The sequence below is a fragment of the Gymnodraco acuticeps genome, unplaced genomic scaffold (assembly GCF_902827175.1).
Source record: "Gymnodraco acuticeps unplaced genomic scaffold, fGymAcu1.1, whole genome shotgun sequence".
NCBI classification, from domain to species: Eukaryota; Metazoa; Chordata; class Actinopteri; order Perciformes; family Bathydraconidae; genus Gymnodraco; species Gymnodraco acuticeps.
This window is the reverse complement of record NW_022989867.1, coordinates 1,135,452-1,155,817: the sequence shown is the minus strand read 5'-3', so window position 1 is coordinate 1,155,817 and position 20,366 is coordinate 1,135,452. Positions and strand designations below refer to the sequence as shown.

General features: G+C 40.9%; 1 protein-coding gene across 4 annotated transcripts in view; it reads right to left on the bottom strand.

Moving 5' to 3' along the window:
* The window catches only part of ntrk3a (neurotrophic tyrosine kinase, receptor, type 3a), a 232,987-nt gene that overhangs the window by 153,801 nt on the left and 58,820 nt on the right, over nt 1-20,366 (bottom strand). For all 4 annotated transcript variants that reach the window (XM_034196308.1, XM_034196317.1, XM_034196326.1 and 1 more), the window contains exon 4: nt 7,683-7,754. In XM_034196308.1, coding sequence (XP_034052199.1) covers nt 7,683-7,754 — 72 coding nt within the window. The remainder of the gene's footprint in view (nt 1-7,682; nt 7,755-20,366) is intronic.

Sequence of the window (20,366 nt, the reverse complement as noted above, 5' to 3'; positions counted from 1 at the left end):
GTGTGTGTGTGTGTGTGTGTGTGTGTGTGTGTGTGTGTGTGTGTGTGTGTGTGTGTGTGTGTGTGTGTGTGTGTGTGTGTGTGTGTGTGTGTGTGTGTGTGTGTGTGTGTGTGTGTGTGTGTGTGTGTGTGTACACGCACTCAGCAGCAGGAGATGATACACAACATGCAACGAGCTCAGCTTGACCGTAAGGTTGGATGTGCCCGGCAAAATATTTTGACATTTCATGATTTGGATACGATAGCATGCACCGGTGTGGAAGGAATGTGCACATGAAAGAAGAAGCTGAGTCTGCTCTTCCGATGTGAAAATGGGGTCATTTTGAGTAATTTGTCTCTGGACATTGGCACAAATAATTGAACCGTCACAGCCAGATTGTTGAAGCGTTTGGTTTTTAAATTGTAAAATGATGTTTTGACCAATGTACTAGTATTTATTGTATACATATGTATGTTATGTTTTAATTGTTAGTGTGATAGGCACTAGGAAATGTTTGAACGTTTGTTGATTATTATGTGTGTACCTGCCCAGGGCCTGCAGATGGAAATTAGCTTTCAGCTATAATCTGGCACAAAGCATCTCTTGTCTTTTTGAGATTGATGTATTTTATTGCATGGTCCTTGTTCAATAAAGATATATACAAATAGTTTATGTTTGTAGTTTTCATGTATTACAATCACGTTCGAGCACGCTTGAAAAAGCTTGAATGTCATGCAAATAAATAAGTGACCCTTATTTAACTAATAACTTAAGTCACATCCAGAAACCTCTTTTACAAGTGGAACCCAACCAGAAGTGGGAGTTTTTTAAACCATATTTGCCGAAATCTTTGAGGCGATCGTATGATGATGATTAAGCTTTGTAAGAGCTTGTAAACTAGCTACTTATTAAACAATCCGGTCGTGGTCATCGTCTCTCAACTCCATTCTCGTGGCTCAATATGCTAATCATACTGTTCACTGTTAGCAGAACATGTAAAAGAAGTCTTGTTCTTGTTATCAGCTGGCTCTACCGGAACCCCAGAAACTTTGGCCATTTCTGTCAGAGGCTCATTCTACATCCCTTATATGGAGGCACATATGGACATTCAGCATGAACATCCATCTCTGAGAGTTTCAACCTCTCCTTATTTCTACTAGGTTTTCAAACAAACACATATAATTGTACATCTAGTTTCAGGATCTCTAATAATACAATTGGGTATTACAGGAAGGTGCTCCCTTTCAAACTTTGATCCACCTGGTAGACCACCACACAATACAGACTATAACAATCCTTTAACCCTGCTATGATCACTAAACACTCTGTTTAATGTTGCATTACACTGGCTGCTTGTTCCCTCAGCATGGCCCAATAATCACTGCAATAACAACATTAAATATATAGGTATATATGTTCACTGAGCTTTGAAAATGCTGCTACATATAGTTTTTAGCATGGATGTTTGGACTAATATTAAGTCCCCTAGTAAATCCTCCTTTCTTGATCTCATTCTAACTAATGTTCCCCATAAATACTCATCTGTAGGAGTATTTGCAAACGATCTGAGTGACCACTGTGTTGTAGCCACAATTAGGGACACTAAGGTCCAAAAGGGTAAACCTCGCATTATCATAAAGAGAGACACTAAACATTTTGCGGAGCAGGGTTTTGTACATGATCTATTTGGGTTTGATTGGGGAAATATCGATCTGTGTGATGAAACTGCACGGTCTTATTTTTATCTTGGTTTTATGGAAATTATTGATAGACATGCACCCCTGCGTACATTTAGAGTGAAGGGACGAGACAATCCTTGGTTTTCTGCTGAATTATCTAGTCTCCTACATGAGAGAAACAAGGCCTGGGCAAAGGCTAGGAAATCAGGCTCAGAGGTAGAATGGCTTAGTTTTAGGCAGCTAAGGAATAGCTTCACATCGCAAATAAAAAGTGCTAAGTCTAAGTACTATTTGTCAGTTAAAAAACCTAAATAATCCTAGACAATTTTGGAAAACCATTAAATCGTTATCCACCGGTGAGATCCGTAATGAGCTACCTCCGTGCATTACCACAGCATCTGGCACTATATCGGACAGGGCTACTATGTTAAATTGTTTTAATGAGCATTTTGTGTCCTGTGGTTCTCTTTTTGATTCTGTCACTAACTCTGCTTCTGTGAACACTACAGTATGTGACTCTGAACAATGTGGTCTGGAAAACCCTTTTAGTTTTTCTCCTTTTACTGTTGATGTTGTTCATGAAGCCTTATCTAAGTTAGATCCTAAGAAACTGGCTGGCCCGGACAATGTAGAACCTTTTTTCTTAAAGATAGCTGCAGATTGTATTGCTCCACCTCTCACTACTCTTTTTAACCTCTCCCTCAACACAATTCCAAAAATATGGAAGTCAGCGTATGTCCTGCCTTTGCTAAAAGGAGGGGAGGCCACTTTATTAAATAATTATAGGCCCATCTCTAAATTGTCAGTTCTGGCTAAGGTTCCTGAACGCTTAGTGAGTGAACAGGTAAAGGTGTTTTTATGTATAAATGACATCCTATGTAAACATCAGTCAGGCTTCAGAAAACAACATAGCACCTTCACTGCCACAATGAAAGTGGTGAATGATGTGGCGAGTATTTTAGATAATAAGCAGAGTTGTGCAGCTCTGTTTATTGATCATTCCAAAGCGTTTGATACCGTCGATCATCAAATCCTGAAGCAGAGGCTACTCAGTATTGGCATGTCCAGCCATGCAGTAGGGTGGTTTGTGAACTACCTCTCTGAAAGGTCCCAATGTGTTCACTTTGATGGGCTGTCTTCTGAGTGGTTAAACATCACTAATGGTGTTCCACAAGGTTCTGTTTTAGGTCCACTTTTATTCTCCATATATATCAACAGTTTAGGTGAAAATGTGGATGGAGCAACTTTACATTTTTATGCTGATGATACCGTGATGTACTGTGCAGGTCCCTCCATTAAGGAGGCTGGTGTTAAATTACAGACTGTTTTTAACATTATTCAGACTCAGCTCGCTGAACTTAAGCTTATTTTAAATGTTGATAAAAACCAAGGTAATGCTCTTTTCTAAAGCTAAAAAGACTACAGACACTGCTTTGGATATTGTTACTATGCAAGGACAAGTACTTGAAGTGGTTACCAGTTATAAATACCTAGGTATCTGGCTTGATGATTGTCTCTCTTTTAAACTTCATGTCAATAACCTTCTTAAAAAGCTGAGGGTTAGACTAGGTTTCTTTTTCAGAAACAAGTCCTGTTTCTCTTTTGAAGCCAGGAAAAGGCTAGTCTCTGTGACCTTTTGACCTGTGCTGGACTATGGTGATCTGATCTATATGAATGCACCTGCCCATTGCCTGAACAAGTTAGATGCCGCCTATCACAGCGCACTGAGATTTGTTACTAATTGTAAAGCACTTACTCATCACTGTACCCTGTATGCCAAGGCAGGTTTGCCTTCACTTACTGTACGGAGGCTCAGTCATTGGTACATTTTCATATATAAAGCCATGTTGAGTAAACTACCACCTTACATCTCCCTAATATCACAGAGAGTTGCAAGTATCTATTGCCTGAGATCACATGATGTGGTCTTGTTACATGTGCCAAGTGCAAGGACTGACTTAGGGACGAAAGCTTGTACGATATAGCTCCTCTTGCTTGGATAAGTCTGCAAAAAGAATTTAAACTGAGCAATTTGGTTACACTGCATGTTTTGAAAGCTCGGATAAGTGCAATGCTCTTTGATACTGTTGGTACCTCTAAATGTTGATAGGTATGTCAATGTAGCCCTGTAAATATGATGTGTGATGTCCTTAATTGTTTTATGTTGTTTTATGTTTCATGTGTAACCTACTTGCTGCAGGTCTCCCTTGAAAAAGAGACACTTTAGCATGGATGTTTACATAGTTTTATTTGTTGTTTTTTTACTGACGTGTGCTTGTGTCTATATTCAATATGTTAGTTCTCTCTTTTTTATAGTGTTCACCATTCATCTGGACTGACATTTTTGCTGTAAATAATGGATTTTTTTATTTTGAATTTCATTAATTTTCAAGTCATTCTGTTGCTTCACGCTCCACTAAACTTATCCAACAAAACTAAGTGCCTAATCTTAACCCTTGCTCTAAACAGAACTTCATTGTAACGTGAAAACTAACCTTAAAGTGTGTGTGTGTATATGTGTGTATGTGTGTGTGTGTTTTAAATAAGTACTGATCCAGCTGCTCCTGCAGATTAACACTGCGCTCCTCACACTGTACGTCTACAAGTCTGAAGAAAGTGGCTTATCTGTACTTACTAAAGGATGCTCTCTTTGCTTCATTTATTTCCTTTCTGATGGAAAGTTGTTTTGTATGACATTTAAAAAGGTTTGACTAAATTGAGTTTGGCAGTTGGATTAAAGCGGGGGAGAAGGGTTTGAAAATATGTGATTGCAACAAAAACAATTATTTAATTTATATCTACTGTAGATTTGAAGAGCAGTTCCACATGCCTTAATGCCTCTAATAACTGTTATTCACAAAACATGAATCATACAGGCTTACACACATCCAGAACCACAATCACAAGTGCAAGTAAGCAAGTGTTGACCTGTGTGTTTAAGTGTGTGTGTGTGTGTGTGTGTGTGTGTGCGTGTGTGTGTGAGTGAGTCTCCCACACTCAGCGCTGCAAATAGCCCCAGCAGCCTGCACCAGCTCTTAGCTTGAAATATCACACTATTAGCATCCAAGCAGCGCTGCTTTAAATATCCCAGAGAGCATCGCTGGAGGCTTGTTCACAGGCTCAAGTTGGCAGAACATGTTGTAACACACACATATCTTTATATATAAAGATATATATACAGTGCGTTCTTTCACAGTATCCACAGTTGGAGTTGCAACATAAACTTTAATTCCTGAAATATCACTGTTTAAATCAGTGGAATGGGAACCAGTAAATATAGACAGATAATTAAGTACCGATCATGACAGGCCTAAGAGGCCTATATTACCTCAGCTAATCTCAGCTTTTTCACACATCTTACCAAATTATTCCTCATTAACTTTTTTATTACAACAGCAAATAACTCTATCCCACCCACTCAAACCTGTCGTAGATGAATGCAACAGGGTTCTTACAACTCAACTGCAAAAAATCATAAATACTAAAATATCCCTCCCAAACGTCCTCACCTGCTCTGCCAAGTAATTCTCACTAAATATTGACAGCTCAAACGTCACCCCCCACATCCAGCCCTGCAACAATGTTCCTTGACCTCACCCTCTCCTCTACCGCATTCCATCCACATCACCTAACTGCTGTTTTCCACCTCAAGAACACTGCCCGACTCCAAACGGCCCTCTACTTTCCAGCTGCCCAAAACACAAAATCACCAATAAACAGAATTCTGCCACCCGCCAACTCACCTCCACCCGACACCGAGACCCCATCATTCTGGTCCATCACAACCTCGACTTCCTCCCAGTAAATAGAGGATAGACTTCAACATACTGCACCACCTACAAAGCCCTAAAGAAAGGACCCCCTTCCCCTGTAACACCCGCTGCCTCGAACATGCGAAGACCTTCTCTGTTGCTGCACCCTCCTCTTCCCAACCACATCAGACAGTCAGCCACCCTACCATCCTTCATACAGGCCCTAAAAAACAACCCTTACAAACTAGCTTTTACTGCTAAAACCAGTCCATAATCCTTTATATTGTAGTTTGTCATACTGCATCTTTTTGCTGTATGAAATGTTTTAGCAAAATTAGGTTGAGTATTTAGAGAATCCCTATGTAACTGAAATGTATTATTATTTGTATTAGTATATTGTTGTCTCACAGGACTTGCTTGTGCCTGTATGTTGTTATAACAAGAAAATGCCATATGGGAGAAAGTGGCTGAATGGAAGTCAGTGTATTACAGTATAAAAAGTTCCTGAGTAACTCTGTGTATAAGTGAATTATAAGCCTGATCGGCAAATATACTGTGTGTTCCCATAGATTGCATACTTGAAGACTATTTAGGAAATATTTGATAAAGTCATCAAATCATCAACCATTTCTACAGAACAAAGTAATTGTTGGTTACTTTGCCTTCTTACACATTTCATTTTTGGAGAAATATCTTGTTGTCCATTCAACTGGTAGACATTTTGTTTGGGTGGACTAGATAGGGCGTGAGGTGACATCACATCTTACAGGACTAATGAAGGGTTGACTTTCAGGACAGTTTCCCTTGTTCACAACAAACATGGCCGCTGACATACAGCCATAATGAAGCAGTAACTTCAATGGAGCTTTTCTCAGATCACCTCTTACCGATCCAATTCATTCTAGTCACTGCATACTCTCCTGAAAAAGTCCTAGACTTTCTGTCATGCCATTATCCAGCACATCTTTTTATCCTCCAGCTAGAGGTGAGACTTTCACACTCTCCCTCTCATTCCTCTGCTTTTCATGTCCCTGATTTCTAAACATATTTCAGCCTTGTACATTTTGCTGCTCTCTTCACAGAGCGTGTGAAGGAGCAGCAGTTCATTTCAGGAATCATGCAGAGAAAATAAAACATGGGGAAGTATTTATTATAAAGCCGCTGTCATAATATTCAAAAAGAAAAAGCATGTTGCTTCAATTTCCAGTAGTCCAGACAGATCTCCCTACAAATGGAGGATTCAGCTCCATGGACAGCAGCCATGTGATACTTTTAAATGTGACTATACTCCCAGTACAGATTGTATTTGTGTTGTTCCCTGTAGCTACAGTTTCAAGCAGCAACAGCAGCATTAGAGTCAAAGACTTTGAAACAAGGACATTATCATCACAGGAGGAAAAAGCTTTGAAATGGAGATGAGGTGGAGCGTGTAACCTCACTGAGGAGGTCTCTGCCCCTCGAGACAGGTAAAGACCCTCCTCTTTTAGATTTCACTCTTTGATATGAAGACGAGCAGTGTTACCATGATCATGAGAGCACAGCGGTTATGTAATGTCTAATTATATTTAGGACATGATGACTCAGCATGTTGGGTTCCTTTGTGTATTTCTGCTGTAAAACCAGGGCAGAGCCAGGTAGTGACGGGAACTCCCCAGACTGAGGATATATCTGGAGGGTAAAGTGGAGAGAAGACCTTGCCCCTTCTAACTAACAATCTCTGAGGAGCCTTTGAGCAAGGCCCTCTACACAAATGGCAAGAACATATGTTGGTTACATTGGCAGCAGCAAGGTGTCAATGTGGTCAGAGAAATCCTAAAATAGACAGCTTTGCCCAAAGTAAATCTTGGATAAAAAATCTGTGTGATAAAAAAAAAGACAATTTTAACACTGAGATAATTACTATGACAAAATGTCCACTCTTTTGGCCCCTATTTAGAAGGTTGCATGGATTCTTGCATTCATATTGCATTAAGTGGACAGTGCATTACCAACTTCATATTGGCTAGTTAAACACCCATAATCTGGACATGAAAATGACAACTGCATCCATCTGAAACTAGCATTTATATTACAATGACACGGTCGTGCTGTACGATTCAGATTCCGCCCTGAAGAAAACCTTATCATCCTAAAAGATATATATAGGTGCTTATATAGGCCTTATATACAGTAGACCTCTTGTGATTAGATGTGACATCACAACGGACTCTTGATGTTAGGTTGTTTCAACATTTAACAGTGTGAGGCAAGTAAAGAACACTGGTCGACTTACAGTTCGAAGAGCTGCAGGTGTTCAAAGATCTGCCAGGAGAGTGTGGTCAGCTTGGGATTCTTGGACAGGTTTCTGAGGGAGGGAATGAGAAAGAGACACGTTGAGAGAAACTTCACTTCAAAAATGATTGCAAAAGCTCAATGTTGTTGGGCTTAAATGGGCTGCATTTGGGCTACATTCATATATAAATGGTAAATTAACTGCATGTATATACAGTAGCGCTTGTCCAGTCTTTATGACCCCTTAAAGCGCTTTACATACATTCGCACAGATTACTTGGGGCTTAAGTATCAGACCACCCACTGCACTACTATCAGCCTTATGTCAATACATCTCTGGGGAAGTTTCATTTGAATTCATGAGGGTTTCCATTTTGAGTGACATCACCAACATATCACCGTCATCAGGATTTAGGGAGACGATTCGAGATGATTCAGTACACACGCATGCCTGCACACACAGAATCGTGTAAACTTCACACAGTCGAGTTATGACTCATACCCCTTGTCACCTCTTCTGACGTGCAGGAACACACAACAGGGACACAGGTGTCCATCGCCATGGCAACATAAGGCTAACTATAAAGAGGTGTTGAGGGTGGTGTGAGTGGAGAGACGAAACACCCACTTGAATCCAAATCATTATTATCTAATCAAATATATCTGTGTGTGTTTGTGTGTGTGTGTGTGTTGTGTGTGTGTGTGTGTGTGTGTGTGTGTGTGTGTGTGTGTGTGTGTGTGTGTGTGTGTGTGTGTGTGTGTGTGTGTGTGTGTGTGTGTGTGTGTGTGTGTGTGTGTGTGTGTGTGTGTGTGTGTGTGTGTGTGTGTGTGTCGTTTACAGGGCTTTGATCTGAATTACACAGACCATATCAATTATATTTACATACAAACATTATGCAGGATAGGTAAATCTTTCAAAATGCAATCAACATAATGGAAACATTGTAATACGTTTTCATTCGATAACCTTATTGTGATATTCTTATCACTTGCATTTATTTTCAGTCAGTTAGTTTTTATTAGAATTTTTTTTATTAGAATTTCTAATTCCACAGGTGTTGTTCAAATAGAGTCGTTTAAGTTTAAGCAGCATCTGATAGTCATGAAAACAAGCAGCAACACACTCACAGACACCACTGACTGTATAAGGAGGCGTGTGGCGCAGTGGATAGAGCCTTGGTGTTGGGCTCAGGGGGGCACAGGTTCAAACCCCACTGCAGTCAGCATGTCGTTGTGTCCCTGAGACACTTCACCCCAAATTGCTCCTGTGGGGATTGCCCACAGTATTGAGTATGTTAGTCGCTTTGGATAAAAGCGTCTAACAAGTGACATGTAATGTAAAAGAGAGATTAACTCTTCTTGACGTCACACATATGTTTCATCTTCAAGCAACCGTCAAACTCCGGCGAATGTTAAAATGTTAGTTGCAATTGGGCTAAACGCTAGCAACATAAGAAAGCATCTTCCTGTCACTAAAAGTAGCAATGCTGCTAAAAATGTGTAACTTAAGGCCATTTACAAAATCCAATTCAAAAATCCCAATGCATTTTTGTTGAGGAACCGACTCCTAGGACAGCCTACAAGAATATGTCATCGCTGCACTTTAGAGATTGACTCCCCTTTGGAGCCAGTCTCAAGTGACCATTAGATGAACTGCAGTTATTGGCCCTTCATTGCCCGGCCCTGGAGGTTGCTGCTTGATTCAGAGGAGAAGATGCTAGATGTTCCCGGCTTTTGTTTGGTGACACTCAATTAAGTTGTTATTGAGAGAGAGAGGTCAGACAGTGGAGTTGGACCAGAGGGAGATGGGGACGGCCAGAAATAGAAAAAAGTAAAAAATTAGCGGAAGGAGGTGGGACTGATGGTGAGAAAGAGACTCACGGGAGGACACCAAGAGGGAGGTAAGGTTTCTTTCCACAGTCACCTTCATAAGATGTCCATTTAATACACACAGACACACACGCACACACACACGCACACACACACACGCACCATTGTGCACCAAATTGTCTCACAAAATAAGTACATCATAGGGACACATCTCTCTGTGTCCTGGGGAATCATTTATCATTTATCATGATGATTGATCATCATCGGACGTTCATTCTGAGTATTTCTATCATCAGTATAATTCTGTCCTTTATAATAAGTCAAGTCCTAGTATATTCTACAAACTTCACAACATGTTTACGAGTGTTTTGAGATAAGAGTCAGAGTTCTCTCAGGCTGTCCTGGCTCCAAGATGGTGGAATGAGCTCCCCATTGACATCAGGACGGCAGATAGCTTGCACACCTTCCGGCGCAGACTGAAAACTCATCTCTTTCGACTCCACTTCGAGCGTTAGAACTATTAACGAAGCACTTATATACTAATAAAGGACTGGCTTACCTAAAGCCAGTTGAGTAGCACTTGAAATGTTTGGCTCTATGAAACCTGATGTACTTATATGATTCTGTTTTCTTCAAGGTTGTGTCTTCCTGGTCGAATGTACTTATTGTAAGTCGCTTTGGACAAAAGCGTCAGCTAAATGTAATGTAATGTAATGTAATGTAATGTAATGTAATGTAATTTAGCCAATGCTAATGTTGCATGTTGCTAACGAGCTAAAGCTAAATAAGCAGCTCACCTGGCAGGAGATGAAGAATAACTTGTTTGGTTTGGCTTATTCTTTCACATATATAACATTTTAAATGTGTAGTGTTGTCCTGATCTTGGTTTTTGTGTAGAATGTTTCCACTTTGTTGAACTTCCTGTCTTTGTTTTCCCATATTCACATATTTCTACCGTGCTAAGTGCGTTAGCACTCTTTTGCTTAGTGCTAATTCAGAGGCTCGGCGTTAGACTTGTGTTTTGTTTCGGTAAAAATGGTTCATATCGTCAGGTAGCTGAGTTTCTTCCCATTAAGTGGGTATGACACATTCATAGTTTGTTAAGAAGCCCTCGGACGCTGTTTCTTGCAAGATGTTGCAGGAGCCCCCGCCCCCGGGGTTAACAGGTTAACCATCAGTGGCATCGTCATCACACTTAAGTTATTGGCACCTGGATATATAGTATTTTTGGTCAAACGAAAACTGTCGAGCAATTTTTTGAGCGTGTCAAAGTGTTTATCTTCCCCTATTTAGCCCCTCGCGGCCACTTTTAATTGGACTGCCTATTGCCATTGCCTGTGTCTAAGAAAGTGGAGGTCAAATAGCAACAAATAAACTGCTTTCGTCATTCCTGCCTTCAGTGTTGCAAACAAACAGACAAAAAATACCCCCAAAAAGTGCAGCTTGGTCCAGTACATTGTTGTGGAACATGCAGGTTGCTTTTTTGCCACAATGTGCAAGCAATGAAACCCCCCCCCAGTGATCTGGAGTAAGGAGAGGTTTTGCCATTTGTTCACTTAGTGGGTCTTCTCCATGTTCTGCCACACGACTGTATTTTCAAATCAGTGAAACAAGGACTCTCAGGCCCATCTCAGGGATGTACTGGCTCTTTGATGGCTCTAAGGGCCCTTGGGCTCTTTGGTGCTATAAGCTCAGCTGTAACGCACACAACTCATGTTACACCATGTTGAAATCTCTGCTCTAAAGTTCAACAAGGATTTAGTGTCTGCGGAGTTGTGCAGAAGTTTATGCTATTACTTTACCATGCCGTGTTAGAGCATCCAAAGATATGGACTAGACAGTGTAAATCACAGATCACTCGTCTAACCCTCTCGTAATCAGCTTCACCTGGGAAACCTTAGAATGTACATACTAAAAGTAAATGTTTGACTACAGAAGTTAGTCAGCAATTATTTAACCTAATAACTCAGATATTGACAATACCATAAAATAGATTAGTTTCCACACAACTGTGACAAGTCCAACCCACAGAGTTTTAGCTCTTACTAACTGGCTGAACTGCTAAAACACTCATTCATGTATATGTGTATTAAAGAGGCCCTTGTATACTTGTTGGGGTTTTCCCTCTCCCATAGAGGTGCTGCAGCACAGGCAGTATGAGAAAAATAAAGCGCTTTTTGAACATTAAAACATGGAGACATGTCACAGGAGAGACACTACATACAAATATGAACCTGAAAATGAGCATATGTCCTCTATAAACTTTCAACACTGACTTGTAATGTTATTTGTGAGTGTTGAGAAGCTACATGGATGGAGATGTTGGCCATAAGGGTCTTGCAACATGTTGCCATTGTCAGCAGGTGTGTTCGCTTGTTGTGTATGTGCAAGCCGTGTATGTACGTAAACCATATGGTGATATGTTAGTGTCTATTATCCATTACTATGTAGAATGTATCATTTTTATGGTAATGAGTCCAGAGCAAATGTCCTTACAGGGACCATAAAAACATAGTATCCCATGGTATCATCAGTAACAGCAGTTTTGGTATTTATGATCATGATCAACATGTGCACATTGTGCAGGTCAGAGAAACACATCATGCAGAGTGGGTTATCTCCATGCAAATGTCAATTGTGGAGTTAAGTGCCAGTATGCATGTTCACAACAGGATTAAACACTGAGTTATGAGCAAAAGAAACACACACACACACACACACACACACACACACACACACACACACACACACACTCCCTGAGGGTTAAGAGCAAACATGTTTCGATATCAGCTGTGAAGAATTAATCATGTGTTCGGAGTTGTTCAGTCCCAGAGGTTTGGACTCATGCTCGTAAATTAAGTCTACATGCATATTAGTAAAGACACACACGCATGGGAACAACACACACACACACACACACACATAAAAACTTAACTGACTGAAAATAAATGCAAGTGATAAGAATATCACAATAAGGTTTACATATCCTGCATAATGTTTGTATGTAAATATAATTGATATGGTCTGTGTAATTCAGATCAAAGCCCAGTGTTGCATTGAGTATTTTGCTTGATGTGAAATGTCATTTTTAATGTCCCTAAAGGAACAACATGGAACAGTGAGAAAGGATTGAGTGAACGACATCAACTATGTGTGAGGAGAAACTGGAGACTGTATTATCATCTACAGTTGCCATCTAGATGGCAACTATCAAGCCAACTGTAAATGACACACACACACACACACACACACACACACACACACACACACACACACACACACACACACACACACACACACACACACACACACACACACACACACAGGATCTGTACATTGTGAGACTGGTGCAGCTCAAAGTTATGCTGTAACCCCCTCTGCACCCCGCTTTACATGTACTCAGTCATGGTCCTGAAGACCATTTAAATAGATTATACACTAAACAACACACACACACACACACACACACACACACACACACACACACACACACACACACACACACACACACACACACACACACACACACACACACACACACTAATATGTCCTTTGGAAAAGTCAACCTCACGACAATGAGGTACAAAAGGACAGCCTAATATTTAAACACTACACACACACACACCAAACACATGGGTGACAAAAGTGTGTGTGTGTTATTACATATTTAGAATGAGCAATGAGGAAAATGAGTCATGACCATGAGAAGGTCAGGGGCTGTGTATGTGTATGTGTTTATCTTGTTAAGATAGATTGGTGTATGTGTGAGTGTGCACAGGTGAGTGTTGTGTGTATGCATGTCATGTGTGTGTTGGAATCCTACAGCCTGTGAAGGTTAAAGTGAACACACACACATTATGATAATAATAGTGTATATAATATCATGAGGCAGCGTATAGGTTGGATTTATTCAGAGACGATTTTATTGGACTTGATTTTGAAGGTGATAGTTTCAGAGCTGCATCAAAGAGGTGCTAAGTTTTGGACCTCACAAGAAATAGATTTAAAGAGGCCCTATTATGCTTTTTGGGCTCTTCCCTACATGTAGTGTGTTATAAAGGTTTTTGTGAATGGTCTTAAAAAGCCTCCATGGGACTCCTTTGTTTAATTCCTGGACATAGTAACAACACCATGTAACATCTGCACTTCTATTGGCTAGCACTCCAACACATTGTACGTGGGAGATCTCTAAGCGGTTGATCAATCACAACAGAGCCGGCCAGCTAACCAATCAGAGCAGTATGATAAAAAATAAAGAGTTTTTTGAACATTAAAGCATGGAGACATGTCCCAGGAGAGACACTACATACTGATATACATCTGACAATTAGCATAATAGGGCTCTTTAACCCTTAGATGCATAAGTGGGTCTTTGTTGACCCGGTGAGGTGGTTTTCTTAGAGTATCTTTGTAATTACATTTTTTTTATCATTTCATATTCCAGCTATTCCTCCAAAAACATGTTTTGGATATCATGCCATTCAAATTTTAAATTTTAAGAAATTGTAGTTTTTGTATTACTACCCCAAGCTTCCATAAGTGGGCCAAAATATAATACTAAATATTATACAAGTGATTGTTCTTAACCAAAATGACAAAAATGGCATAAAAACACATATTATTCTAATATGGGTCCTTTTTGACCCACTTATGGAAGAGAGTAGGGTCCAGTCACTCGTGCATCTAAGGGTTAATGCAGAATGTGACCTATATTGCAGAGAATAAGCCTAATAAAAATGTGTATCCGTCATTAACCTGTACTGCAGCTAAGTATCTATATTTATTTTTATTGTATTATTCTCTAGTGTAACAACGGTGTAATAGTGGTATTAGTGGACTGCACAACAGAGACTCATCACACAAAGTATTAATAGATGCTTCACTTCACTTGTCCCTCCATCGAGTCAACCTGTGTCAGACCATGGTGACAGTCAGGCTATTAGTGCAAGGCCAAAGAGATGACTTTCATTGTAACTTAATGAGAGCAGCTCAAGAAGCCATCACTCACTATCTCAAACACACACACACACACACACACACACACACACACACACACACACACACACACACACACACACACACACACACACACACACACACACACACACACACACACACACACTGTTGCGACGTTGCCTTTAGACTGGCAGGCATTTTACATTTTTTTAAAAGACAGAGCGATAGACGTCAGAGAAATCATCAGAAGAAGACAGACAGGATGTTTTCTTAGCAGAAGAGATTCAACCATTTATTTATCAAAAGCTCACTGTACCCTGTGTATCCCTTACCTCAGTGGTTCCCAAATGGGGGTACGCGGACCCCTAGGGGTACGTTACAGTACTGCAGGGGGTACGTGAGATTTATTTTTATGTTAATGAAAAAAAAAACATAAGTAATGCATTTAAACAAACTACTAATAGTAACCACTTTATTCAAAGGTTTACAGAAACTCTGGATAATAAAATGGGGAAAATAAACGGGGTGCTCTCTTTTCCTCTCCCTCTCCTGACAGCCCGTCAGTCTCGTGCAGCTCGCTGAACCTGTAATAAGTGACCCGACAGTAAAGAATACATATATTTATAACTAGTTTAGCTAGTTCCAGAGTAGATAAACAAGCTAAGTGTGTTAGGTTTAACTCTTAGTGTATTTAATTTTGCTCCACTCAACGGTCCGTCACAGCGGACGAGCTGTGATCATGCAGAGCTGCGTGTTCTCCGTCAGCAGCAGCTGATCTGATCTCTGTCTCGCGTCCCGTTATACTTCACTCCCGTTTATGTCCAAATCTATCAGATCTAGCTAGTTCTAGTTAATTATAAAACTGCTTGCTTATCAAAGGACACCAAAACAATAAGCGTTGCTTGGCAACGGTGTGTGGCCGCAAAGTATAGCGCAGCATTATGCATTATGTTTATATGAGGGGTCAAAATCCCATGCTCATAAAATGCTCATCTTTTTTTCTTTTCATTCCCCACGCCCCAAAATAAATACATATACCAATTTTAGGAAAAGTAAGGAAGTTTGAGCAGTGTGGGTTTTATATGAACAGAGTTAAACATATTTCAAAACACGAAGTGTAATAACTGCAGTGGCCTCCCTGTCAGAATGACAAAGATCCTCAGTGAAGCACAAGCCCATGTTTCTCACTACATTGTAAGTACAACTTATTAAAAAGATCAGTTCAATGTCGTCATAGTGTTATTGCATGATGTTAAAATTGGTTTGCCATGAATTTAGTGATGGATTGTAAACATTTGAAATGTAGCATTTAAGTGTTTCTCAGTTACAATGTTGTTGTTTTAATAAATCAGACACTGATGGTGCAGCACTGTACTGTACCTCTTTAAATAGGCATTTTTTCCTTAACAAATTGTTTTTGTGCTGATCGGGGGGTACTTGGCTGAATTTTCTTTTCAAAGGGGGTACATTATTGAAAAAAGTTTGAGAACCACTGCCTTACCTCATAAAAGTCAGATTTATAATTCTGTTTGTATTCCACTCTGCACTATTGGTGCTGGTGTGTGAGTGCACTTTCGTTCTACGAAGCTTGAAAGTACTCAGAGAGGAAGGTTATGAGTGGGAAGATGTTGAAGTGAAAATCTGAGATCTTAGGGAACTAATAACCGTGTTTTTTACACACAACACATCCATCCTGTGTTCTGCACTCTTGGTATTGAAGTGGCTGTGTCTGTAAAGGAGTGTGCTCTGGTTGGTTGCAAATGTTGGCATAAATAAATAAAATGGATCTCCCGTTTCAATGATTAATGTTAAAGGTGGGGTAGGTAAGTTTGAGAAACCGGCTCGAGATACACTTTTTGTTATATTCCATGGAATGCTCTTAACATCCCGATAGCAATGAATATCTTAAGTGCTTTGACCAAAAATCCATAAAAAAATGTAATCTGTGGAAGCCGTGGTGCTGTAAAAAGTACAACCAATCGGCTAAACGGATTGGATTGCCGCCCTGTCTGTCAGCCTTCCATCTCGTGCATGCACAAATGTATCTCGTGCCCTCATTGGGCGTGCCCTCATTGGGCGTGCATTGCAGCAGTACTTCAATGACTCGCCAGCAACAGGCGGCCACTTTCACCAGTCTGCTGACGTCATGTGCGCGTTCATGTGTGTTGGAGGAGGTGCTCTGTAAGGAAGTCTGAAGGAAGGGGCGGATTCTTTTCGGCTGTGTACTTTCAAATTTTAGTGCACTCGAGCCGGTTTCTGAAACTTACCTACCCCACCTTCTAGTGGACTGCATTTATATTGGACATTTCCGATCGTAGCAACCCCTAAAAGTGCTTTTACATTAAAAAAAACACAGCAGAGAACCTGTTGAAACTGGTAGAATTATTATTGTATTTCTTTATCTGCTAGCTTAACAAGATTTTTGGGATTCTCGCGATATCCAAAAACTCAAGTAAAAGCCTCCGCCTTTAACATTCAAGTAGATGTTTGAAATTTGGAAGGCAAATATAGCACGGAGAGACGACAAAAAGCCTCGTAGAGTTGACAGTAAACCCAACAGGAAGTCAGCTATTTTGTAATTTCATGTTTTGTTTTATAGTGATTTTCTCCCTCAAATTCCTCCTCAAATTAGTTCAGGACCATTTAATTTAATGATGTATCTGGTTTGTTTTGTGTAACAGTGTGTGCTGTACATATCTTTGTCCTAAGATGCCTCTATGCTGACAGGCCCATCCATCACACCATGCCTGTTTACAACGTCTCCAGCTGTCTGTCCTTGGTCTCCAAACCTCTCTGTAGTTCTGTCTGTGACACCTTTTGAGATTTTTCAGGACAAGTGCCCTGGTTTGTGTTGTGAATTTGTGTATCTAAAGATATACTAACTATGGATGGCATTAATTTGGCCTCCAGTGAGACTGTAAGGAATCTTGGTGTTATATTTGATCAGGATTTATCCTTTAACGCCCACATAAAATCAATTTCAAGGACCGCCTACTTCCATCTATGTAACATTGCAAAAATCAGGCATATCTTGCCTCAAAACGATGCAGAGAAACTAGTCCATGCATTTGTTACTTCAAGGCTGGATTATTGTAACTTCTTATTATCAGGGTGTACCAAGAAGTCAGTCAAGTCGCTTCAGCTGATTCAAAATGCTGCAGCTCGTGTACTAACCAGAGTTAGGAAAAGGGACCACATTACTCCTGTTCTCGCTGCCTTACGAACACAGGATATAAATAAAAATTATTCTTCTCGCCTACAAAGCCCTTAATGGGCAGGCGCCATCTTACCTTAAAGAACTCATTATACCCTACTGTCCTACTAAGGCATTGCGTTCCAAGATCCAAGGTTGTTGGTTGTTCCTAGAGTCTCTAAAAGTACAATGGGAGCCAGAGCCTTTTCTTATCAAGCTCCACATTTGTGGAATCAGCTTCCAGTTTGTGTTCGGGCGGCAGACAGCCTATCCGTTTTTAAGAGTACGCTTAAGACCTTCCTGTTTGATAAAGCTTATAGTGATAAAATAAAATAATCTAATAAGAGTGCATTGAAGTAGATATGTTGTGCCTCTTCACCTATACATTTTAGTTCTTACTCTTTCACTTAAATCCTAAAAACTTAGATCTTATATTTATAACTTTATCCAAACCTTTCCCCTCTATGACCTCTCGAGGTTCTAATATAGGGTAACAGGTTGCAGAGAAGGCCTAGCCCGGCCCGGGAGTGTGGAACGTAGCCACAGACCTACTCCTTACCTCTAACCAATTCAGGTTCCAGTGGGGACCTTTCTCCCTGTGTGCCTCTCCACCTCTGTTTCCTACTTCTTACTTGCTACCCTTTTCCCTCAACCTATCCTAAGGGAGTGCATGTATGTAGACTAGACACGTTAGTTTAGCTGCTATAGGCTTGGACTGTTGAGGAGGGGCACCTTACTCTGGCTGTTTGTACCTGTGTACTCTCATGTTCCGATTAACCCAGTTTCCCCCAAATCTCTTTTTTGTGTCCATATATACGCCGGGATCCTGAGTCGAGGCTAATCCTGTTGCTGTGGTCGTGTGTCCTGGATCCTCTATCCTGAGTACTGGATCTGAGTCCTGGACTTCGAGTCGGGCCTGAACCTGTCTCTGCGGTCCTGCCAGACTCACCATAATACTTCCCTGATGGCTCCCACAAGATTGCTGACATCCTCGTGGATTCATCTTCTTATTATAGACACATGCATTTCCTAACATTTGGTCTACCTATGTTGTAAATGTATTATCTTTTCGATTTACACACGGCATCTATTGCACGTCTGTCCGTCCTGGGAGAGGGATCCCTCCTCTGTTGCTCTCCCTGAGGTTTCTCCCATGTTCCCCTTTAAACTGTGGGTTTTCTCTGGAAGTTTTTCCTTGTACGATGTGAGGGTCTAAGGACAGAGGATGTCGTATTGTCATACTGATATTCTGTACACCCTGCGGAGAAAACCCATCTCGGCCGCTTGTATCCGCGATCTCGTTCTTTCGGTCATGACCCATCCTTCATGACCATAGGTGAGGGTAGGAACGAAAATGGTCATGGTCCTACCCTCACCTATGGTCATGAAGGAAGGGTCATGACCGAAATAACGAGATCGCGGATACAAGCGGCCGAGATGGGTTTTCTCCGCAGGGTGGCTGGTGTCTCCCTTAGGGATAAGGTGAGAAGTTTGGTCATCCGGGAGGGACTCGGAGTTGAGCCGCTCCTCCTTCGCGTCGAAAGGAGCCAGTTGAGGTGGTTCGGGCACCTAGTTAGGATGCCACCTGGGCGCCTCCCTAGGGAGGTGTTCCAGGCACGTCCAGCTGGGAAGAGACCAAGGGGTAGACCTAGGACCAGGTGGAGGGATTATATCTCTTCGCTGGCCTGGGAGCGCCTTGGGATCCCCCAGTCAGAGCTGGTTGATGTCGCCAGGGAAAATAAAGTTTGGGGCTCTCTGCTGGAACTGCTACCCCCGCGACCCGACTACGGATAAGCGAGAGAAGATGGATGGATGGATATTCTGTACAAACTGTGAAGTCCACTGAGACAAATGTAACATTTGTGATATTGGGCTATATAAATAAACATTGATTGATGATTGAGTGTAGGGACTATATTAACATTACATGACATACTCAATACTGTGGACAATCCCAAAAGGAGCAATTTGGGGTGAAGTGTCTTGCCCAGGGACACAACGACATGCTGACTGCAGTGGGGTTTGAACCTGATCCGAACACCAAGCGCCACACGCCTTCATTAATTCAATTATCCATCAGTTTGTAATATCACTGAAGCTGTAGGGTTGTCCAGCCATTCCCTTTTGTGCTTTGTTCGCCTGTTCTGGAGCTAGATTTAGTAAAGTTGTCTCTGAAAGGCAATGTTGGGCCTGAAAGTTGCTCAGATCATGCTGGTCAATAAGACAACAAGCAGTATCAACTTGTAACCACCATCATGGTTATCTGTTCAAGACATAATCAGATATGTTGATCCCTTTCTCAGGAGGCCACGTCATGCATCACAGAGAGACTGGATGTGTTTCGGACCGCTGATCAGTGAATTCATTATGTGGGGGACACTGTGGATAAGTGCCCATGGTCTCGAGCCTCATCTTTGTCTTGTCTGTAATCTTTCCATGCAGGTTATCATCAATCATTTGACCTTAAATGTTTCTTAGTATCCCATCTCACAGCATGAAAATCTGTGTTTTTAATTTTACTTTTACTTTTATGTATGCACCACAACACCAAGTCAAATTCCTAGTATGTGTCAACCTACCTGGTAATAAACTTGTTTCTGATTCTGATCCATATAAATGTTCCTGGAAATATGCAGTATCATGGTAGATTGATGTAGAATACCTGATTATTTTTGCTAGATGAAAGGTGAGGATGTGTAAAATGGA